Source organism: Zootoca vivipara, chromosome 17 (genome assembly GCF_963506605.1).
Source record: "Zootoca vivipara chromosome 17, rZooViv1.1, whole genome shotgun sequence".
In the NCBI taxonomy this organism is placed as follows: Eukaryota; Metazoa; Chordata; class Lepidosauria; order Squamata; family Lacertidae; genus Zootoca; species Zootoca vivipara.
In genome coordinates, this window is record NC_083292.1 from 24,652,105 (window position 1) to 24,674,482 (window position 22,378).

Below are 22,378 nucleotides of genomic sequence, written 5' to 3' on the forward strand. Positions count from 1 at the left end.
TCCACATCCATTGAGCTGTATCCAATGTTAGTCCAACTCCGACAAGACCCATTGGGTTCCTATAGCGCCTGCTCTGTTTTCAAAAGACCTTTATGAACAAGTTAAAAGAGGTGCTGAGACAATGTTTTGCCCCCTTCTAGCAGAGGATGATATAATCCGCCAGCTGCCGGAGACTTTCATTCTAACCTGTGAATATGATGTTCTCCGGGATGACGGACTGTTGTACAAAAAGCGGCTAGAGGACAACGGTGTGCCAGTGACATATCATCATCTTCCAGGTGGATTCCATGGAATAATGAGCATTGTTTGTTGGTGGCCACTTGAATTTACGAACACACAGAAATGTTTGCAGAATGCAATATATTTCTTTAAAAAGTTCATAGAAATGAATGACTTTCTTTGTCTTCTTATGGCAGTCTTCCCCATCTGTGGGGGAACCCCCCCCCCAACAATTGTGCCAATCCTGAAGTTTAAAGGAAAAACCCTGATCCAAAGTTTTACTCAGTCATCTTTCTCCACAAAGCAATAGCTTAGCTCCTCTTCTCCAGAGTGCACTTAATCATATGGGTGTCATGCATAACCGAAAGTGGATGTGGGGAGTGCTCTTTCCCCCCCTTTCTTTAAAGGAAAAAAGGTGCTGGCACTCACCATGAAGTTGTTACAGTAAGTGCCAAACTTTTAATATTGGAGGAGGTGCCAGTACTATAACCCTGGAGTACCTCCAGGGGGGGGAAAGCACTGGATATGGGGGAATGGATTTATCAGTTCACATTTCAACTCCAAGCCATTCTTAGCAATCTCTCTCTCCCCCACCTTGTGTATCCATTTGGGAGACATTCTCTGTATGAAAGAAAGAAAGAAAGAAGAAAGAAAGAAAGAAAGAAAGAAAGAAAGAAAGAAAGAAAGAAAGAAAGAAAGAAAGAAAGAAAGAAAGATGTAAGAGCGGTTAAAATACCCCAGCCCAAAATCATGTACTGATAATCCTTTTATCCCCATTGGTTGTTTGCCTTGTATGCCAGCCAGATTTGCCAATGTTCAAGGCGACGCACAGAGGAAAAGGCAATTTTAAAGCCACATTTTTTCCGACCTGCAAATGGTGCTGCAAAGCCTTATCGGTAACAAGTTATAATTATCTGCAGCCTTTCATTTGCAAATTTTTAATGTTTGAAAGTAATACATGCCAATTGGCACGAACACAGGGTCCCTTTAAAGCCTAGTGCAAATCTGGTTCCCTGCTAGAATTATGTTAGAAATAGAGCACTGGGTGTGTTTTTACCCTGAAAACCAAATCTAATATCGCTATGACCAAAACCTAACATTTAGATATACCCACCCAAATATTTACTCATAAAAGATACATAAAACATTTGTGAAACAGTCTCTGTGAATACACAGAATTCTGAAAGCATACAAATAAACATTTAAGAAACTTAGCCTCTGTGCATGGTTCTATGTGTGAAAACAGCGTACTGTATAGTGATAATAATCCTTGTCCACAAATATACTTATGAGGACATGCAAGTCAACTGGGTTTTTAATATTCAAATGAGAAAATTTAACTGTGGTGTGGCACAAAGTCTGGGCAGCAAAAGCAGGACTTGGTGCCATGCTTTGTAATAAGTTGGCAATTCAGAAACCATGACATAAAGCACATTTCTAAACCATGGTTCTTGCTGACTATGGTGTGACACACCGAGATTGGCAAACTAAGGTTTACAAAACAAGGTTTGGGTTGGCTGATTGTCACTGCCTGGGAAGCCTCGCCTGCAACACTTCCAAAAAGGGGCTTTGCAGGCACTATTTATCAGCACATAAATACATATACTGCTTATTTTAAGAAGTGTGCGTGCACATGAAAGGTTATACCAGAACAAACTTAGTTGGTCTATAAGGTGCTACTGGGGCAATTATTTATTTATTTTATTTTTATTTCGACCGCAAAGCCCCTTTTCATCCAGGCCCCACCTTTACCTACTTCACACCTGATGGCTTCCATGTCATCAGATGTAGGGCGGCTGGTCACGGCTCGGCCAAAACAGCCTGGGGTCATAGGCCATACGGGAGGCCTGGAGGACCTACATGTGAAACTCGAAAAATTAGAATATCGTCAAACAGTTCATTTATTTCAGTAATTTTCTTCAGCTGCACCCCATAATCATCACAATTACAACAAAGGCTTGCCATATCTCGCTTTGCATGTCATGAGTCTATCTCCTATGTTGATTTCACCTTTTAAATTGCATTACTGCAGGCATCCCCAAACTGCGGCCCTCCAGATGTTTTGGCCTACAACTCCCATGATCCCTAGCTAACAGGACCAGTGGTCAGGGATGATGGGAATTGTAGTCCAAAACATCTGGAGGGCCGAAGTATGGGGATGCCTGCATTACTGAAATAAATGAACTTTTCAACGATACTCTAATTTTTCGAGTTTCACCTGTAGTTAGGCCTGGGGCGAGTGCCCTCCCCAAGCCACTAGCCCCAGCAGAAGTGGTCCTTAGTGAGCTGAAGGGTCTTTCTTTGCCACCAGTGAATGCGTTGTTGCAAGTTTTGCTGCCTTTACTGGAGGTTTGTCTCTTTTGGAAATTAAACAAAGGGTCTGCTGGTTTCTCTTTAAGGTTTCCAGACTCAAAAGAGAGCAGGGCAATTAAAGGCACAGAAGTCCTGTCCACTATGGAGTCTGGCAACCCTAATAATTTCATTGTCCCATCTTTATTTGTAAACCACTTTGAGGGTTTAAGAAAACAACAACAACCAATAAAGCGGTGTTTAAATTTTATAAAACAAAGTTCTCACTCTGGCCTTGTATATACACCACCATGAGTTCCTTGGAGAAAAAGGTGGAGAGATAAATAAATAAATAAAAAGCTAGATTGCATTGGCCCATTCCGGCTCGGACGCTGCTGGGGGGCCGAGACTTACTCAATCCAGCAGCAGCAGGAGGAGGAGGAGGGCCGGAGAGAGGGCGGCGCTTGGCACCGGGGCGCGCGCTCCCCGGGCGCACAGCAAGCAGCGGTGGCCCAGCGAGCGCAGCTAGGCTTCCCTCTCCGTCGGGGCGAATGTCCTCCGGGCTGCGGCGGGCGGCCCTGCTGGGATTCGGCCTGCTCCTCTGCAGAGCGGCTCGAGCGCCGGCCCGCTGCCCGAACCGGCGTTGGCCGCCTTTGCTCGGAGCCATGCAGAGCGCGGCGGCGTCTGGGGCCGCCGCGCAGGGACTCAAGTACCTCGGGTAAGACTGGAGAGAGGAGAGGAAAGCCGGGGGGGGGCAGTGGCTTTTTCCTGGAGGGAAATGCCCCGCGTACCTCTCGGACTGGTTCTGAGGACCGTCCTGAAAAAAAGCCCGGGGAGGGAAGGGAGAGCTAGCTAGCAGGAGAAGCAGCAGTACGCGCTGCTCTTGCAACCACCAGCGGTTCCGGTTCAAGGGGGAAGGCCGGGGGGGTGTTATTTGCAGAGACCTGGTCGGTGGAGGAGACGGAAGGAGGCCGAGGCTGAGCCCCACCCGCCGCCGCCTCCTCCACCTGTGCGCAGCTTCAGGATTCCGGTGTGCAACTTGTAAAGGACTGGCGGTGCCCTCGAGCATGCACAGAGCGCGCTTCCTGGCTGCAGCCTCGCCCTTCCGTTTCGCGAGACTATGATATCAAGGCGTCCTGCGCTGTTGTTATATATTTAGACCAAATAATTGATTTCTTATTCTGCTTTCCCAGGGTGGGCAGGTTACAACGACAGAAAAACACAAGATTAAAATCGGTTAAAACGTTTTTTGGGGGGGTTGGCTGAAGAGGGGGGTAAGATCTGTCAAAGTATTGTAGCGATATGAAATCGCGAGCAGGATTCTAGATATGAGCAGGGGGGGGAGGTTAGCAACCAATATAATGCAGCAAGTAAGGATAATAAGAATAAAAACATCAAGGAGGGAGGGGTGGGAAGTCCAAAAGGGGAAAAAAGGGGAATTAGGAAGAACTTCCTGACAGTAAGAGCTGTTCGACAGTGGAATTTGCTGCCAAGGAGTGTGGTGGAGTCTCCTTCTTTGGAGGTCTTTAAGCAGAGACTTGACGGCCATCTGTCAGGAATGCTTTGATGGTGTTTCCTGCTTGGCAGGGGGTTGGAGTGGAATGGCCCTTGTGGTCTCTTCCAACTCTATGATTCTTTGATCGGTGATTCTATATATTGTATGTGAAGTAAATTTTTAAAACCTTTGAAAATCTAATAAAAAATCAATATTTTAAAAAAGTGGGGTACAAATGGCTCGAAAAAATAAATAAGCAGAATAGGGTTTACAGTATTTATATGTTTATATAGATAGATATTGATCCATCTGGGGGGGCATGTGGTACTCCAGACTCAAGTCTGTTGGACTCAAGTCCTGGCCAGTGGCCTGGTTTTGATGGGATTTGTAGTCCAGCAACATCTGGAAGGCCAGAGGGTCCCCGCTCCCTGCTGTGGATGCCACCCACTCTAGTCAATTCTGTGCCCCCCCCCCCGATCAAGAAAGCACAGTCGCACAAACTTCACTTTCCCAAGCAATCTGGGTAAAACTCCGATCCATTAGATTTGAGCCACCCTCCCTGCCTCATGGCCCAGGGGGCAGAGAGTGGGCAAGAACTAGAGGCACCGTTGTGTCCATAGGTGCCATGTCGCCAGTGCCTGCCTAAAAGTTGTTACATGTGATGCGTGGCCAAGGAGGTTTAGGGTCCTGCTTTAAACCGTCATGGCTTCCCCCAAAGAATATTGGGAGTTGTTAGGGTACAGTTATTCTCTTCCCAGAGCTGCTATTCCCAGAGTTCCCTGGGAAGAGAAATGGGATATTAAACCACCCTGTTCTGTGAGGGGAATGGGGGTCTCCCAGTAACTCTCAGCACCCATAAGAAACTACACTTCCCAGGTTTCTTAGCGGGAGGGCATGACTGTTTAAAGTGGTACGATTCTGCTTTAAATGTATAGTGCAGATGGGACCTGCCCCTTCCCTCTGTCTCTGCCTGACCTTCCTCATAAAGCTGTTGTGTACAGGAAAGGTTGTGCGGATAAAGGATGAAAGTGGGGGTACAAGACTGTATCTCATGCAAAAAAATACAATGAGAATGCTGTGCTAAGAGATTCTGTCTTCTCCTGGCCAGCCAGAAGGAAGCTCAAGCCATAGACCAAGAACTGTTCGATGAGTACAAATTCAGCGTCGATCAGCTGATGGAGCTGGCTGGGTTGAGCTGCGCCACAGCCATTGCAAAGGTAGGGGTTGCGTGCATAAAGAACAAGTCGAATGGTGCCGAAAGCTGGGGCTGAAGGGATGACCGTGCCTGAGAATGACCTGTGGAACTGCTTGCTGCAGGATGCTGCAGAGCAGGGATGGGGAACCTATGATGCTCTGCGTGTTCTCAGTCTACAACTCCCACCATCCCTGGCCATTGGCCTTTCAGGATGGAGCTGATGGGAGTTGGACTCAAACAACCTGCGGAGGGCCACATTAGGGTGAAAGGGCCACTGCACCACCAACTTCAGCCTGGTGCTCTGCCAGCCCCCATTTGCCTGCCTTCTTAGTTACAGTGGTCCCAGGGGAGGCCGTGGCTGCCACCTTCCTCCTCTGTAGTCCCAGTGCTGCTTTAGTAGAATTCAACCCCAAGGCGGATGGAGACGAAAGTGGAATTAGCTGACACCATGCGCCTTTGGCTCTGACTGCTGTTGGGTTCCTTGGCTCCCACCCCACCAACCCCATTGCCCTTCCCAGTTTATCCCACACTTCCTCCACAGAGATTCCTGATGCATCTTTGTGAACTCATAAGGACTAGAAGAATGCGCTTAAAAAATAAAAAGCTAGGTGCTTGAGATACTGAATTCTCTATCAGATGATGATGATCCATTTCTTATACCACACCCATCTGATTTGGGCGCCCCAGTCACTCTGGGTGGCTTCCAACAAAAATACAAATAACATTGGTGCTAACCTTTAAAGTCCTAAACGGCCTTCCCCTGTATACCTGAAGGAGCGTCTCCACCCCCATCATTCAGCCCGGACACTGAGGTCCAGCTCTGAGGGCCTTCTGGCGGTTCCCTCACTGCGAGAAGTGAGGTTACAGGGAACCAGCCAGAGGGGGGTAGTTACAGCCACCCTGTAGAATACACTCCCATCAGATGCCAAAGAGATAACCAATGACTTGACTTTCCAAAGACATCTGAAGGCAGCCCTGTATCAGGAAGTTTTTAATGCTTGATGTTTAGCTGTGTTTTTATATTACGTTGGAAGCGGCCCAGAGTGACTGGGGCAAGCTACCGTAGTCAGTGTTAGCATTCCGCAGCCATGGGGGAAGGTGTTAGTCTGCCCCCCCCCCCAGCTAACAGAAGCTAGAGCAAATTGTGATTGCCTTCAGCTTAAAGAACAACACACAGGAATCAATAAGTAGTGTCTAGCTCAGGGGTCAGCAAACTTTTTCAGCAGGGGGCCGGTCCACTGTCCCTCAGACCTTATGGGGGGCCGGACTATATTTTGGAGAGAAAAAAATGAATGAATTCCTATGCCCCACAAATAACCCAGAGATGCATTTTAAATAAAAGGACACATTCTACTCATGTAAAAACATGCTGATTCCTGGACCATCCGCGGGCCGGATTAGTTTGGGGACCCCTGGTCTAGCTACTTTATTGCAGAGAGAAAGATGCAGCTTGCGTCCAGCATCTTGCATAGTCAAAAGAGAAAATAAAGAGAGTACAGAGTATAGTGAAAAACATCACGTGAGCACCAGGAGATAAGAACTTTTTTTCTCCTGGGAACAGACCCCAAAACACCATTAGCCTGGCTCAAGCATCGTAGCCTCGCCAGTGCATAGAAATCCTAACAGATGGATGGCCTATTATTATTATTATTATAACAACAAAAAGTCAAACAAATGAGAATCATACTTCAATGATACTTCAACATTCTACTGGTTATTTGCATTATCACAGAATTCATCTCTTCACAGAAAACACTTGTTTGTCTTCTCCTTTTCCCACAAGGCCTACCCAGTCGGCTCCACCATTAACCAGCCAACCGTCCTGATTGTGTGTGGCCCTGGAAACAACGGAGGAGATGGCCTGGTGTGCGCCCGGCACCTGAAAATGTTTGTGAGTGTCCTGCTCCTTTATCCTTCAGTAGAAATCCAGGGGCTCGTTTTCATTCTTGCGTAGAATTGGGCTGGGGGTTGAGCTTGTGGATGTGGTTAATGTGGCACGTAATGTAGGAACTGGGTGTTTTCAATGGAGATAAGAAAAGCCGGCTAGATCAGGGAAATGGCCACCTGCTCCGGTATCCTTTTCTCACAATGGCCTGTAGGAAACCCACAAGCAGGACCCAAGCACAAGAGCACTCTCCCGTCCTGCAGTTTCCAGCAACTGGTATTCAGAAACATTACTGCCTCCCAACCTTGGAGAGCAGAGCCTTCGTGGCTAGTAGCCATTGATAGCCTTAAAGGACATGTCAGTCCTTTAGAAATATAGCTCTCTTAAGATGATCTAGTGCAGGCATCCCCAAACTGCAGCCCTCCAGATGTTTTGGTCTACAACTCCCATGATCCCTAGCTAACAGAACCAGTGGTCGGGGAAGATGGGTATTGTAGTCCAAAACATCTGGAAGGCCGAAGTTTGGGGATGCCTGAGCTAGTGATAAGTCAGTTGACCTGCTACAGCCCTACAAATCACATTTTCTTGCCACAATACCAGTGTTTTACAGGCAGCCGTGAAGCGGAGGTCAAGAATCAAGCCAGTTGACTGTAACACTAATCCTTCCCCCAGAGAATTCTGGGAGCTGTAGTTTGTTAAGGGTGTGAGAATGAGGAGATCGCTGTTCCCCTCACAGAGCTACAATTCTCAATCCATCTTCACAGGGAACTCTTGAGAACTGTTGCTCTGTGACGAGGGAAAGGGCTCTCCTAACAACTCAGTACCCTTCATGAACTACACAACCCAGAATTCTTTGGGGGAAGCCATAACACTGTAAAGTACCATAGTGCTTAATATGCATTGTGTGGATGTGGCCAAAGTATGGCCTGTTCAAATCCAGCCCAGGTTTGAGGAGGTTGTTGCTGGGAATGAGTAGGTCATGACAGCTCTGCAGCATTAAAAGTGCAATTTTGGTGGGGTGTCGCTGCTTTGCTGTTTTGAAGGGGGTACACCACCTGCCCACTTACAGCTACCCCAACATCTTGGAGGTGTCCCTGCTGATTTCTATGGGCAGCTCTCATTTCTGACCTGAGAGAGAAAAATATTTAAAAGGTCTGTTGAAACTAGAAATCAGCCGAGTGGTTCAGGAAGTTTATGTGTGGCCAGGGTGGATTTGATTTAAATCAAACTGATTTTTAAATCAAACTGATCACGATTTAAATCACTAGTCAGTAAGGCTTGATTTAAATCATAGTTTTCTACATAAAGACTAATTCTTGCTGGTATAACTTTAATATGCAAGTAGATGAAGATTTTTAGAATAACAACTTTTCATATTAGTTTTTTATCCCCAGTTTAATAGGTTAATCATTCATATTTGGACATATTTACTGTTGTACTTAGGAAGGAGAAAAATAATCATTACCTTAATAATAACAATTTAAATAGATTTATTCAACTGAAACAATAACATTACAGCACATGTTATTTGCTTAAACAAACATCCATGTTTGTTAACTAATTTGGCTAAACAAAAACTATATATATATATATATATATATGTAAACTTAGACTGTCAGCCCAGCCTACACATGAAAAACTTAAATACTGTCCACTCCAAACAATCAGAAAAATATTGTTTCTATTCTATTCACTGAACTTCTTGAAACTTAGCACTGAAGGGGTTGTTTCTGTATTCATAGGTTTGTAGAACAATAGGATTAAGGTCTTTTTCTCAACTCTGTTCATGTTATAATATTTTTGTTGTGAAGAAGAGGCATGTGATCTCTGTTGAGTCAAATTCAGTTTTGAGAACTGCAAAAGTAAACCAAGCATCTGTGATAATATCTTGTAGGCAGAGAAACTGCCCAATAATCTTACAAAAACCTCTGGAAGAGCATGACATTGTGAATGGATTAATGGAATTTATTTACCCCCAAAATTAAACATATACAACCTTATTCTACATAATTAAAAAACTAATCTTTATTTCATGATGGAATAACCTTTGCGTGGTAATATATTTTCCTCAAAAAGCATTTTATTTAAAAAAATCCAATTTAAATAAAAAAAAAATCCGATTTTTTTGATTTTTTAAAAAAATCATTGATTTTTATCCACCCTGTGTGTGGCTGATCCACCCTTTAACACACCTGATTCACAGACCGATTTGCAGGTTGCCTTGGTTGAATATCTTCTCACAAGGTGGCTTGAACCACATATGTTGTGATTTCTGCTAATAATAATAATAATAATAATAATAATAATAATAATACGTGCAGATATGATTTGTTTATAGAAATATTTATATGCCACTATTTGTAAAAACAGTAAGAGCGGTTTGCAACAACAACAACAACAACAACAACAACAACAACAATATTTATACCCCGCCCATCTGGCTGGGTCTCCTCAGCCACTCTGGGTGGCCTCCAACCGAATATTAAAAACAGTACAGCATCAAACATTAAAAACTTCCCTAAACAGGGCCGCCTTCAGTTGTCTTCTAAAAGTAAAATAGTTGCTTATTGCCTTGACATCTGCTGGGAGGGCGTTAAAAAACACATTTAAAAAGTGAAAATCAGAAATCAGCCAACTATTGTGGAAAGATGTGTTCTTAATTGCCTGATGGACTAGAAATATTTTCAGCAAGTGTTTGAAAGTTAAAACAGAAGGCTGCTGCTGAATCTCTAGTGGCAGGCCATTCCACAGGGCCGAGCTGATGACACTGGAGACTTGGTTTCTTCTTGTTGTCCATTGAGCGACGTTCCTGCAGATGCTCTGTGCTCAAACTGCGATTCCAGGTGTCAGATGGCCCCTGAAGTATCCTGGACCTAAGTTGTTTGGAGCTTTGTAAATTAATACAGTTGTGCAAATCTTCGTAATTTGCATTGAGGACCTCTTCCGGTTATAAAACAGAATATCAGTGTTCCAGATAAATAAATGAATAGCATGTCTCTCTTGCAGGGCTATGAGCCGACACTGTTTTACCCTAAACGCCCCAACAAGCCACTTTTTGAAGGTTTAACCACGCAGTGCAAGAAAATGGACATCCCGTTCCTTTCAGAGTTCCCAGCAGAAGTAAGTAGACCGCCACCTCTAAAACCCAGAAAGATGGTTAAAAAACAAATGAACCCACATCTTTATGGGCAGTAGCAAAAATATTAAGGTCAGCAAATAGGGGGAATAAAATGGATTGCAATGTAAGCTTGAGGTGTGGAGCCCCGAGACTACCTTTGTGGGTCCATATGGAAATTACGGGGAATGAAACTCCAACTTGTTTGGTATGATATACTGCTGGCTCGACTAATAGTGACAGATATATGCAAGGGTGCCCTTGGTAATTTGTGACTCTGTGGCAGGTCAGTTGAGGAGTGACTAGGTTATCAACCTCACAAGTGGGGAAGGCAAATGACATCCCTATCAGGAAAGGCTTAAAGCTGTCTGCCTACACCAATAATAATAATAATAATAATTTTTTATTTATACCCCGCCCATCTGGCTGGGTTTCCCCAGCCACTCTGGGCGGCTTCCAACAGAAAAATACAATACAATAATGGATTAAACATTAAAAGCCTCCCTAAACAGGGCTGCCTTCAGATGTCTTCTAAAAGTCTGGTAGTTGTTTTTCTCTTTGACATCTGATGGGAGGGCGTTCCACAGGGCGGGCGCCACTACCGAGAAGGCCCTCTGCCTAGTTCTCTGCAACGTGGCTTCTCGCAACGAGGGAACCGCCAGAAGGCCCTCGGCGCTGGACCTCAGGGTCCGGGCAAAACGATGGGGGTGGAGACGCTCCTTCAGGTATACTGGACCAAGGCTGTTTAGGGCAGCACCAACACTTTGAACTGTGCTCGGAAACGTACTGGGAGCCAATGTAGATCTTTCAAGACCGGTGTTATGTGGTCTTGGCGGCCGCTCCCAGTCACCACTCTAGCTGCCGCATTTTGGATTAGTTGTAGTTTCCGGGTCACCTTCAAAGGTAGCCCCACGTAGAGCGCATTGCAGTAGTCCAAGCATGTGTGTCTTAACATTTCATTCCTTTTTTCCTGCTGCTGTCAAAATTGGTTGGGTTTGGCAGGAGGGGGTGGGTCTGATCTGTGCCAGGGGTGGGTGTCACACAATGTGAAGGTCAAGAGGTGAAGTGATATTTACGATTCGGCAAAATCTGCATTAAGACAACTGTATAACCTCCTTGATTCTATCCACATTTCACACACCTATCAGCTTGTTTGCAGGCCTACTTCCCATGTTCCTATGATTTTTTCTCTGTCTGGAATGTTTCCTTGAACTCTGTTAGTGTCACCTGGTACCCTGGAGGATAGAGAGGTTTGGGGGAGTTGCACAGAAACCAGACTACTCTCCAAAAGCCAAATTTGTATTGACTTTTTGGCCCACTTTTGTGTGTTGTCTCGTCACACACACATCCTCCCTGTTACCTGAATGAGAATTTGGCTTTTGAGGCCATCGGTCACAGCCCATGTGTTACACTAACCTGTTGGCTCTCGCTTCGTTGGCAGGCTGCATTCATTGACGAGGTCTACAGCCTGGTGGTGGATGCCATTTTTGGGTTCAGCTTCCAAGGGGCTGTGCGAGAGCCTTTTGGCACCATCCTGAGCACTCTGGAGAAGGTCACTGTCCCCATTGTGAGCATCGATATCCCTTCTGGTATGTTGGGCTCTCTGAGCTGGGTACCCAAATATTCTTTCAGCTCCCGTGTAGCACATGAATGGATTTTTTTGCATGCTCCATCTCCAGCCCCCCGCTTCAAACTCTGTAACCAAGACTGAGCCCAAAGGAAGCTGAACTCTTAACCTGCACAAGTTTATGCAGATTTGAGCTTTGTGTTTTGCAGTAACTCCTTTTGTAATTAGAAATAATAATGATACTTTGCATAATTTATATCTAGTTACGCAGATAGAAGCAAGGAGTAATGCGGGGAGTAATTCGCAGCCTTGAGGACTAGAAGCCACCAGCAAGTTTTGTTTTGCTTTTTAAAAAACCAGTTCTTAATGAAGTCGCCCAGTCCCATATTCTGTGCCTTGTGCATATATTCAGGCCTGTTTATGGCACCTTGCACCACTCTTTGTGGACGAGTTACCTGGCTTTTACCTGGAATTCCGTTACCTGGCCGCCGCTATGCGGCCACCACCAAGATTGCCGCCGGGCATGCGTAGGAGCGACTAACGGTGCCGCTCTTCCCTATTTCCGGTGCCCACACATGGTCAGAGAGGCCCCGGAAGTTGCCTCTACACAACTTCCGGTGCCACGCCGCTGCTGATCCCGCATTTTTCAGTTGGAGACTTGGCAGGTATGGAGAGTAGGGGCGAAGGGGAGAGGCACAGTGTGGGCACAGATAGGGAGGGAGCAGAGGCTACATCTTCTGTGTTGCAGGACAATCCTCTTCTGGCCCCTTCTCCCCCTCCCTTTCTTAGCTTGAGAGAGCTAAAAAACGGAAAGGGCAGATAAGAAAAGCTAAATGATGCTGGAAGAATGCAGAGAGAAACGCTTAAAGAAGGGGAGGGGTTTCCAGCTTCTTCAACTTTCATACCCTGAGAGCATATGTGTCGGGTATCTCTGGTTGCAAAGCAATAAAGTTCTTTGCCTTCAAGCCGCGTGCCTCTTCCTGATTTGCAGCCCGGTCGGCAAGGCTATTCTGGCAACCTGACAGGTGGTAAGCATCTTCCTTCTACGGCAGGCATGGCCAAACTTGGCCCTCCAGATGTTTTGGGACTACAATTCCCATCATCCCTGACCACTGGTCCTGTTAGCTAGGGATGATGGGAGTTGTAGTCCCAAAACAGCTGGAGGGCCAAGTTTGGCCAGGCCTGTTCTACGGAATAAAGGACTACTTGCACACCAAGGGAGTTACAAAGTTTGATATTGGCTGCTGTGTTGTAGCACATTGATAAACCGTCTATATCTATGTAAACCAACCTTCCTTGACCCGATTCTCCCTACACGTTTTGGACTGCAACTTCCATCAGCTCTAGCCAGCACAACCACAGAGCGGGGGCTGGTGGGAGTTGTAGTCCAAAGCAGCTGGAGGGCACGCCAGGATAGGGAAAGTGGCTGTGAACTTATTTCTCAAGAATTTTCCCTTCTTTGATTTCAGGCTGGGATGTGGAGAAAGGGAACCCCGATGGGCTGCAGCCAGACATGCTGATCTCTCTCACTGCGCCCAAGAAGGCTGCAAAGCAGTTCTCCGGACGCTACCACTTCCTGGGCGGCAGATTTGTGCCTGCAGCGCTGCAGAAGAAGTACTCTCTTAACCTCCCGGAGTACCCAGAGACAGACTGCGTCCTACGGCTCTCCTAGCCACTGCACCCTAAGCTGGGGAGACATCTGGATCAGAGGAGGAATTGAAATTAGGTTGGGTTACGGCTCAGTGGTTCATTATTTGGAGTTACAAGTTAGGCCTTAAAAAGTAGCCTTGGATCGTAAGTGGTCACGCAGCAATTGAGAGCAATACGGGAAGAGGTTAGAAGACTTGGGCGACAGCTTTAGACCAACAAACAAAAAAAGGCTGCCTTCCATCACACTGTGAAGTATGATTAGTGTCTGAGAAAAGGAACAACAGTGCAGATGTGAGGAGCCTTTGGCCTTCCAGATGTTGCTGAACTAGAACTACCACCACCTTCCCTGGCCATCGGCCATGCTTCCTGGGGCTGATGGGAGTTGTAGTTCAGCAACATCCGGAGGGCCCCTTAGAATTTCATTCTTTTCCTTTGTGCAAGGAAGAGACTGTTTTATGGACTGTAACAGACTGAGACAACTTTCATTTCCCTTCAATAAAAATGGTGTGATTAAAAAATAACTTTGCTTAAAAAAAACCCACCCAACTGTTGTTGTATTTGTGGGCATCCTTTAGGGCAGAGCTGGGCAGCCACCCTGGCATGGGCCAATCCAGTCCAGCTCCTTCAGTTGGGGCAGCTCCATGCCAGAACTCTACACTTGCTGCACACAAGAAATGGGAAAGCAGAAACACTGGACTTGTGTGTGGAGGAGGAAAGTCTCTCTGCTGGATATTGGCTACATCAGTGGTTCCCAACAGGTGGTCTGGGGACCCCCAGGGGTCCGCGAGCTATGCCAGAGGGGTCCGCAAGATGCTATTAGAATAAAAAATATATTAAATATATTTCGTATGATAACAGATTTTTTGTTTTGGCCGCTTCCTGCATGAGCAGAGTCTAGCGCAAAACTAGAATTAGATAGAGGCAGTAGTTCTGCTGTATGCCGTTAGGTGGTGCTTTACAAACACTACTGTTTTGCAAAGAGGCAGCGCGCGCATTCTACTAATGCTCACCTCCCCAAGATGCTTTGCACGCGTCGGCTTCATTTGTGCGCTACTGCGCAGGTACCCTGTCTTCTCCATTCCCCTCCCTCCTCCCTGGCGCGCGCTGCCTCTTTGCAAAACAGTAGTGTTTGTAAACAAAGCATTGTTTTTCGCGGAAGCTACAGTTCGCGTAGTTAAAAATGGACCGTTGGTTAAAAAGTGGTTCGTTAAAACGACAAAGGCCTACAGATGAAGAGGAAGAACTGTAAAAAACGTATAAATATAAAATATAAAAAGACTCTTAATTTGGCTCTCACTTTTTAATTTTAGGATTAGGAATTAATGGGGGTCCTTGTCACAATAGCGGCTCGATGAGGGGTCCTCGAGAAAATTTTGTTGGGAACCCCTGGGCTACATCAAAGGTCCCTGTTGGGCTAATGCCTTGATAGCCTACTTCTGGGCTTCTCAGTGGCCAGTAGATGGCCATTATGAAAAGCGGGGGTTGTAGCCAACATTTGTCCCACTCGGAGCAGATTCATTTAAATTAGTAGACCTAAGTTGTGTCTGTTGATCTCACTAGGACTAACGCTGGATGTAACCCATATTCACCCATTTAAATAATAATTTATTATTTATACCCCGCCCATCTGGCTGGGTTTCCCCAGCCACTCTGGGCGGCTTACAACAGAAAAATGAAATAAAACAATTAAACATTAAAAGCCTCCCTAAACAGGGCTGCCTTCAGATGTCTTCTAAAAATCTGGTAGCTGTTTTTCTCTCTGACATCTGATGGGAGGGCGTTCCACAGGGCAGGCGCCACCACCGAGAAGGCCCTCTACCTGGTTCCCTGCAACTTGGCTTCTTGCAATGAGGGAACCGCCAGAAGGCCCTCGGTACTGGACCTCAGTGTCCGGGCAGAATGATGGGGGTGGAGACGCTCCTTCAGGTATACTGGACCGAAGCCATTGAAACAGTCATGGCTTCCCTCAAAGAATTCTGGGAGTAGGTGGTTGTCAAGGGTACTGAGTTTGTTAAGAGACCACCATTCCCCTACCAGTGTTCTCATGGAAGAGGGATCGATTGTTAAACCACACTGGGAACTGTAGCTCTAGGAAGGGAATCAGTGTCTCCTAACACCCAGCACCCATTAAAAAAAACCTACTACGTCCATGATTATTTGTAGTAAGCCATCAGGACTGTTTAAAGTGGCATCGTGGTGCTTTAAATGTATGGTGTGAATGGGACCCAGTTTGGGACTTTAGGTGTGATGTAGCAGTGCTGTTTCTTCACCTTCCAAGCAAAATTGAGCCATGCACTGTTACATTTTTAATACCCATTTACCTAACCTCCTAGAGCAGGTTTTGACCAGAGCCAGGGGAGGTCTGTTCCCTTTGCAAAAGGGATTCGCTGGATACAACCCCCTGCTTCTCTCTGTGTCAGCAAGTGCACAAATGAGCTTAGGCTAGAGGGTGCCGTTGACACAGCAAGTTTCTAATGTGGGACAGCAGCGAGACAGGATCCAGGAGGAACTGGGCTCTAAGAATTTCAGCCAGCAGAAGACCACCACCACAAATCCCATTGCTATCGCCCCACTTTCATTTTGATTTCTTCTTTGGCTTCCCTCTGTGACTGGCCATTTCTGTCCATTTCTCTGCAATTTCTAGCAACGGTCCTTTATTGCTTTCTCCATCCTCCCGGTGCTTCCTTTTCTTCTTCTTCTTCTTCTTCTTGTTGGATTTCTCCTCCTCTTGCTCTTCCCGGGGATCCTCACCTACTCTCACTTCCAAGCTCTCATGAATCGCAGCCTTGCCTTCTTGTTCTTTGCATTTCTTGGCTTTCTTTTGCTGTGGGCTGCTGCCATTCAAAGCAGCCTCAGTTGCCTCCTGCTTTTCTCCCTTTTGCTGGACGTAGCGAGCCAAGAAAGCTTTTTCCTGTTCCTCCAGCCGTGCCAGTTTTGCAGTCATGGTTAAGCCATGCCGAGCCCCTCTGGAGAGAGCACAGAACAGACATTGGGAATGGCAGTAGCAACTCCAGCCACCAAAACATTCTTAAGCTTCTGAACTTTGCTCATGACTTCTCCAGGTTCTGCAACCGGTAGACATGGGCCAAATCTGGCTTGCGGAAAAGTGTCACTTAATCCACCAATTACCAGTGGCCAGTGAAAGAAAATAGGAGAAGAGCTCCACCTACCCCCATGCACTTAATACCACCCACTGCACATCTAGCTGCAGAGAGCCCTTCATCAACCTGGTGCCACACAAATATTCCGAACTACAACTCCCATCAGCAAAAGGAGGGGGGAGGAAGAGGGTGTAGTAAAAAATATTTGAAGGCCACGGAGTTGGCGAAGTCTGTTCTAAGCACGTTATTTATTTCATAATATTTATATACCACTTGACAGTAAACAAAACCTCAAATTGATTTACAAACACAATAAAATCAGTAGAACCAGCCGTTTAAAACATGCAAATAATTAAAACCAGCAGTTAGCTGAGAACAGATTAAAACACATGTAAACATTCTACGTATCTAGGTAGGCTAGTCTAAACAAATGTGGTTTTAGCAGGCGCCAGAAAGAGTATAGCGAAAGTGCCCACCTGGTGTCAATAGGAAGGGAATTCCAAAGTGCAGGTGCTGCCACACTAAAAAAAATTGATTTCTTACAAATGCAGAACGGGCATCAACGTGAAACCTATAACTCTTCCAGTTTTGCAGATCAAAGTGGTGGTCAAGCGGGCATATATGAGGTATGGCGATCTCACAGCTAAACTGGCCCAAGTTGTTAAAACTCAACCCTCCCCTTAAAATTGGGGGTACTCACTTATGGGCTGTTCTTCCCCCACAGGCCTGGACCAGCTCTTCATCAGTCAGCCTGGGAAAGAGAAAAGCCTGTTAAGGAGTGACCAGCCTGCAGCTAAGGAATACACACACACACACACACACACACACACACACACACACACACACACACTAGCTGGCCCGGCCACACGTTGCTGTGGGTCAGTCTGTTAAATGGACCTTCAGAGTCCCCCCTTCATTTTGCATACAATCATTTCCCCTATACATCTGTTGTTTAAAATTCAGCCCCATCCCAACCCTACTCCCCCACCCAAGCGTGTTATATGAAATCCCTATACCCCGTCCTGAAACATTCATCCTCCACAAAGGTAGGGCCCTCCTCCAGTCAGTGCCCCCGTTCCTCACCCCAGTCGCATGATGGCACGACACCCCTCTCTGTTCCCCACGCTGCATGCCGTCATCTTCCTTCCACGTGATGGCCCCCGTCACCCCAACCCCTCTATCTCTCCCCTCGCAAAACCCCTGTGGCCTAGCCGGCATTGCTGTTGATTTCTGTTAAAGGCCCATATTCGGTTGGAATGTTCTGCTGTGATGTCGCTCCTAGTATGCAGCCAATGGCAGCAGGTGAGGTATATGTTCCTTTGACGTCCACTGGAGGGCGCTGTGTTTTTTCTTAAAAATCATGTTTTTACCTGTGGTAGGTGTCCCCATCTATGTAATATTAGTGTATGCAAACACGCCCACATTGGTCTGGAACGTTGTGTCAAAATTTCAACCCAATCGGGCAAGCGGTTTCAGACAAAAAGTGGATGCCAGCAAACATGGTCGGTTTACATTTTTATATATATAGATATACAAATCATTTTCTTGCTCCCAATTCAGCCCCTCAAGGCAAAAAAATAAGAGGGGAAAGTGTGGTTAGGACCTCTTTGCCAACCAAGTGGATCTAGCCCAACCCAACCCAATCTCACCGCTGGTTACCTCCTGGCTGTAGATAGGTCCAGTCGGTCATCTTCATCCTCTTTGTCGCTGTCTGAAGAGGAGACGACGTATACAGGCTCTTCTCCGCCAGATGTCAATGTGGCTGCCTGGGAGCAGGGCATAGATGAGTCAGAGGTGGCCAGAAATGCATCTTTACTCAGAGTGTTAAGCCACATTCTGACTGGAAACGGCCCTTCCATAGGAGATCCTTTTAAACTGGGGGTGTCTGAGTCCAAAACCTCCTGCATGCTGTGCAGGTGCTCTTCCAGTGAGCTATAAACCATTCCAAACACGCCAAGCCCCACCATCAACACTACAAGTCCGAATCTTTAAAATCTTATACCTTCACAAAGCGCCCATAGACCAAGTTCTTCTCCCCATGTGCTTTACGGGGCTTTTTATTTGTTATCACTCCATCTTGCTCAGATACTTTTTTCACTTTGACACCATCCTAGAGGGGAGGAAGAAGAGAGGGGCAGTTGCGTTCAGAGCTCAAAGCCTGAAAAAGAACAAACACCGCATGGCAAACCTTACAACAACCCTATAAGGGAGACCACCAGAGTGATGATTGTTCCTGTTTTACAGAAGAGGGCACGGAACAGAGAGAACACCTTGCAAGATAACAGCCGAGCAAGAGAAGAAAGGGGACTTTTAGCTCATTGCTACACCACACACAGTTCTTTAAAATAAAATAAAAAAGACTTCTACTTTTTTCCAGGCATGGGGAAAGATAGCTGAACTCTGTTTAGCTGTGGTGGAATCAATGATCAGGCTATCCATATATTTCAAGGTTGTGTGTGTTTATATATCTTCCTATTTGCATTTTAAAAAAAAGACTGTCCACAGGCACCCAGTGCTTCATCACGATCGTGGATGTGCATGAAGTCAAGGCAGGAGAGGAGAGCAAAATGCAGCTTTTAAAATAGCAATATAAACAACAGCAGAGGTAGGAATAAAGCAGGGATGGAGAGACACAGAGGATCTGTGAGGATGTCAGGGGAGGCTTAAAGGAGCTGTGAGGGGCTGGGGGTTTGGGGTGAGGTGTAAAAGGAGGGGTACCGGGGGCTGGCAAAGCAAGTGGGTGCTTTGGCAACCAATGTGAGCAGGGGCAACAATCCAGAGAGAAAGAGTGTGTGTGTATAGTGCTGTTTTTCTAGAAAAAGAGGTGCCAGAACTCACCATGAATGCCTCCCTTGTTCTCTTATAATAGCAATGGCGCCCACCTGAGAGGTGCCAGAACTGAGAAGGAAACAAGACCTCTACAACAGTTCGACCTGCCACAGTCATTTTAAAGTATCCAGCCAAACCTTTAGCTACAGGTCTAACCGGAGACTTCCCTAACTCACAAGAACCCTGGCCCCCAGTTTTTAACACTACTGCAGTAGTTTTCAACCAGTGTGCCCTGGCACCTTGGGGAGCCTTGAATGATGGTAAGGGGTACCGCGGGCAACAATGGCCTCTGCCCCTCTTTCCTTCCTCTGATGCCCTCTCACGTCTCTGCCTCCCAAAGGCTTGCGCAGCTGTTTGTTGCAGAAACCCTTCCTACAAGCTCTGCAGGCGAAAGGTGCCTCTGGGGCTGGCCAGGGGGGGCTGGTTGCCAGGAGCTGAGGCAGCCTCAGAGTGAGGGAGCCCAGCCAGCCAGTCCACCAGCCCTTGCTGTTGGGAATAGGCAGTGTGAGGAGGCACCTCTCTTTGGGGCAGCTCAGAGACCAGGGGCAGCAGCTGTGGCTGACCAGAGGACAGGGAAGGAGGAGAGGGGAGAGGAGGCTGATCGAAAAAGGGTGAGAGGCTGCCAGCTCTGCAGGAAAGGGGTGACATAACTGGGCTCCTGAGCCCCACAGGAGTGACGCAGAAATAATGTAGTTGGTTAAGGGAGCAGTGGATTCAAAAAAGTTGAAAACCTCTGACCTACTGTATAAGTTGCCACACCATGACAAAACCCTGGGCCTTCCAACAATGCCAAAGCCCAAAGTTGTATGCCCTCTTTACCTGCCCAGTCTCCACAGCAATGTTAGCAGCAGATGAATTGAAGAGGTGGTCCCACCAATGGAAGGTGAATTGCTCAGCTGGGTTGTGGCCCACCTGTGTTGGAATGAAACAGAAGTTATGAGCTGTAGACTCTCCCAAAGTAGTGACAGCCACTTTTGCCTACAAGTTTGAAGGGCCCCAAAGGCTCCCAACACCACATCCCAAACCAAAGAGACGATCACACTATCCCACTCTCTTTTATGACTCCCTCTCCTGCGTTTTGAAGCTATCTGCATTTTTTTTAAATTTTCTTCTTGTTTTGGCCAGGAATTCTACAACTACAGATGCTTCTCAACAGATTGTAGCTAAAACGAAATCTATTCTATGATCAAGCTCCTTATTTAAATCAGTCAAGTGTCCATTGCCTCTGATGAAGAGTACTTCATACCCTACCCATAATATGTTAATCAACAGGGAGCACTTTTAAAGATCCTTTTTTTCCAGCTCCTTCCTTCTCCACTGAACTTGCTGGTCAAAGATTCAGCCTCCCTAATCTTTTCTAAACCCACAGGCTCAAGATCATAACCTTCCTTACCCCAGCTGAGTCACACTTGACTTTGACCTTTATGGCTTCAGAGATCCCATTTTCTCGCTTCCCAAGTCCTTTGCCTAAAATAAAGTTTGCAAAGAGTGGAGTCACGGTTAGGAGAAAGAACAAACGGGAGGCAGAGTTCTTTGCAGCCAATGAGTTCCAAATAGCATTCCAAAAAAGCAAGCAGCTAGAACAGTGGTTAGTACCGTGTTTCTCATATTATAAGACATGTCTTATATTTATTTTTTCCTCAAAAAAACACACTATGGCTTATTTTCAAGGGATGTCTTATTTTTTCCCTCCTCCTCCTGCCACGGCCGGCATCGCTGCTGCGCCTATCACTATGTCTTATTTTCGGGGTATGGCTTATATTCCTTGAATGCTTAAAAATCCTGCTATGGCTTATTTTATGGGTATGTCTTAAAATATGAGAAACAGGGTATTTAACTGGCACATGGGGTCTGACCATAACGAGAACTGAGTGCATGCCATAACACTACACACACAGAAAAAGAATATGATACTGGACCAACAAAAGATTTAAGGTCTTTAGATAAACAATTTCCTGCTTCCCACCCTGCTAGCGTGTGCGAAGTTGAAACACAGATTTCGCCTGGTTTTTGTTTTGCAACCGTGAAGTATTTCTCTGCACCCCACCCCACCCTTTTGCCCCCTGCTGTGATGGATCTAATGTTGCTCCAGTTCCATACATATACATTAAATGGTGGGGGGTGGGGTTGAATAAATCCAACGGATGCCCATGAACAAGCCCCACCCACTTACCTTTCTTCCAGCCATGCTTCTTCAATTGCTTCTCTGCAAATTTCAGCCCTTTGCTTTTATTCTCCTGAGCAGTGTCATTCATGATAGAAGCTGGATAGACACATATGGAACATAAAGAAGCTGTGAAATAAAAGAACGGCAGACCTGTGCCTAGAAACACGGCACAAAAGGAAGTCTGAATGAGCCCCCCCCCCCCGCCGGACTGGCTGTCCCTCTCCAGGATTTTAGGCAGGGAGTCCTACCCCAGCCCTACTGCGCGTGCCAGGGATTGAATCTGCACGCAAGGCAGATACTGTGCTACTGAGCTACAGCCCTTCCTCAGAAAAAAACCATAGACCTCACGGTTCTGAATAAAGGACTGATTTAAATAGAAGCCGAGGAAGCTGTCTTATAGTGAATCAGACCCTTAGCCCAGTTACCTCAGTATTACCTACACTGACTGGCAGCTGCTCTCCAGGATTTCAGGCGGGGAATTTCCCCCAGTCCTGCCTGGAGCTGCCAGCTTGGGACCTTCTGCACGCAAACCAGTTGCTCTACCATAGCCCTAGACAAGAAGAAGGATTACTTAGCCGTCAACGACCTTAATCCTGCAGAAGGAAACTCAAACGCTCTCACCAGCGACCCTCCACTCTGCCCAAAGGCGGAATAGCCTCGGACTGCACTCCCGCATCTCTCCAGCAACCCCCGCCCACAATAAAAAGCATCCAGCTCACCGGTCCTCCAGGAAACAAAAAAGCACAAATCGCGGATAACTCGGAATTGCAGCGCTTCACTTTTGATGCAGCCACGTGATCAAGACGGGCGCGGCCATCTTGACAGGAAGCAAGATCATTCCCCACCCACTCCCTGGCTGCAAAGGA

General features: G+C 46.5%; 2 protein-coding genes across 2 annotated transcripts; one reads left to right on the plus strand and one right to left on the minus strand.

Annotated features, from left to right (window-relative positions):
* Nucleotides 1–2,978: 2,978 nt before the first annotated feature.
* On the plus strand, nt 2,979–13,526 carry NAXE (NAD(P)HX epimerase). The gene is made up of 6 exons (XM_035098385.2): nt 2,979–3,226; nt 5,112–5,220; nt 6,982–7,089; nt 10,090–10,203; nt 11,640–11,787; nt 13,235–13,526. The coding sequence occupies exons 1-6, from the start codon at nt 3,060–3,062 to the stop codon at nt 13,435–13,437; spliced, it is 849 nt and encodes a 282-aa protein (XP_034954276.2). The 5' UTR covers nt 2,979–3,059; the 3' UTR covers nt 13,438–13,526.
* A 488-nt stretch (nt 13,527–14,014) lies between these two features.
* On the minus strand, nt 14,015–22,358 carry LOC118075952 (G patch domain-containing protein 4). The gene is made up of 8 exons (XM_035098384.2): nt 22,232–22,358; nt 21,519–21,608; nt 20,739–20,812; nt 20,165–20,257; nt 18,519–18,626; nt 18,176–18,282; nt 17,217–17,267; nt 14,015–16,381 (listed from the first exon to the last, which is right to left on the minus strand). Exons 2-8 carry the CDS (start codon nt 21,598–21,600, stop codon nt 15,991–15,993), a joined length of 906 nt encoding a protein of 301 aa, XP_034954275.2. The 5' UTR covers nt 21,601–21,608; nt 22,232–22,358; the 3' UTR covers nt 14,015–15,990.
* Nucleotides 22,359–22,378: the final 20 nt, after the last annotated feature.

Bases quoted from the DNA above. Each gene is read 5' to 3' on its own strand.
- LOC118075952 (XM_035098384.2), bottom strand. From the start codon at position 21,600: ATGAATGACACTGCTCAGGAGAATAAAAGCAAAGGGCTGAAATTTGCA. The intron at 20,258-20,738 runs GTAAGGAAGGTT...ATTCCAACACAG, and splicing joins TCAAGTGTGACTCAGCTGGG to GTGGGCCACAACCCAGCTGA. The intron at 18,283-18,518 runs GTATAAGATTTT...CCCTGCTCCCAG, and splicing joins TCTATGGGCGCTTTGTGAAG to GCAGCCACATTGACATCTGG.
- NAXE (XM_035098385.2), top strand. From the start codon at position 3,060: ATGTCCTCCGGGCTGCGGCGGGCGGCCCTGCTGGGATTCGGCCTGCTC. The intron at 3,227-5,111 runs GTAAGACTGGAG...TCTCCTGGCCAG, and splicing joins CAGGGACTCAAGTACCTCGG to CCAGAAGGAAGCTCAAGCCA. The intron at 5,221-6,981 runs GTAGGGGTTGCG...TTTTCCCACAAG, and splicing joins GCGCCACAGCCATTGCAAAG to GCCTACCCAGTCGGCTCCAC.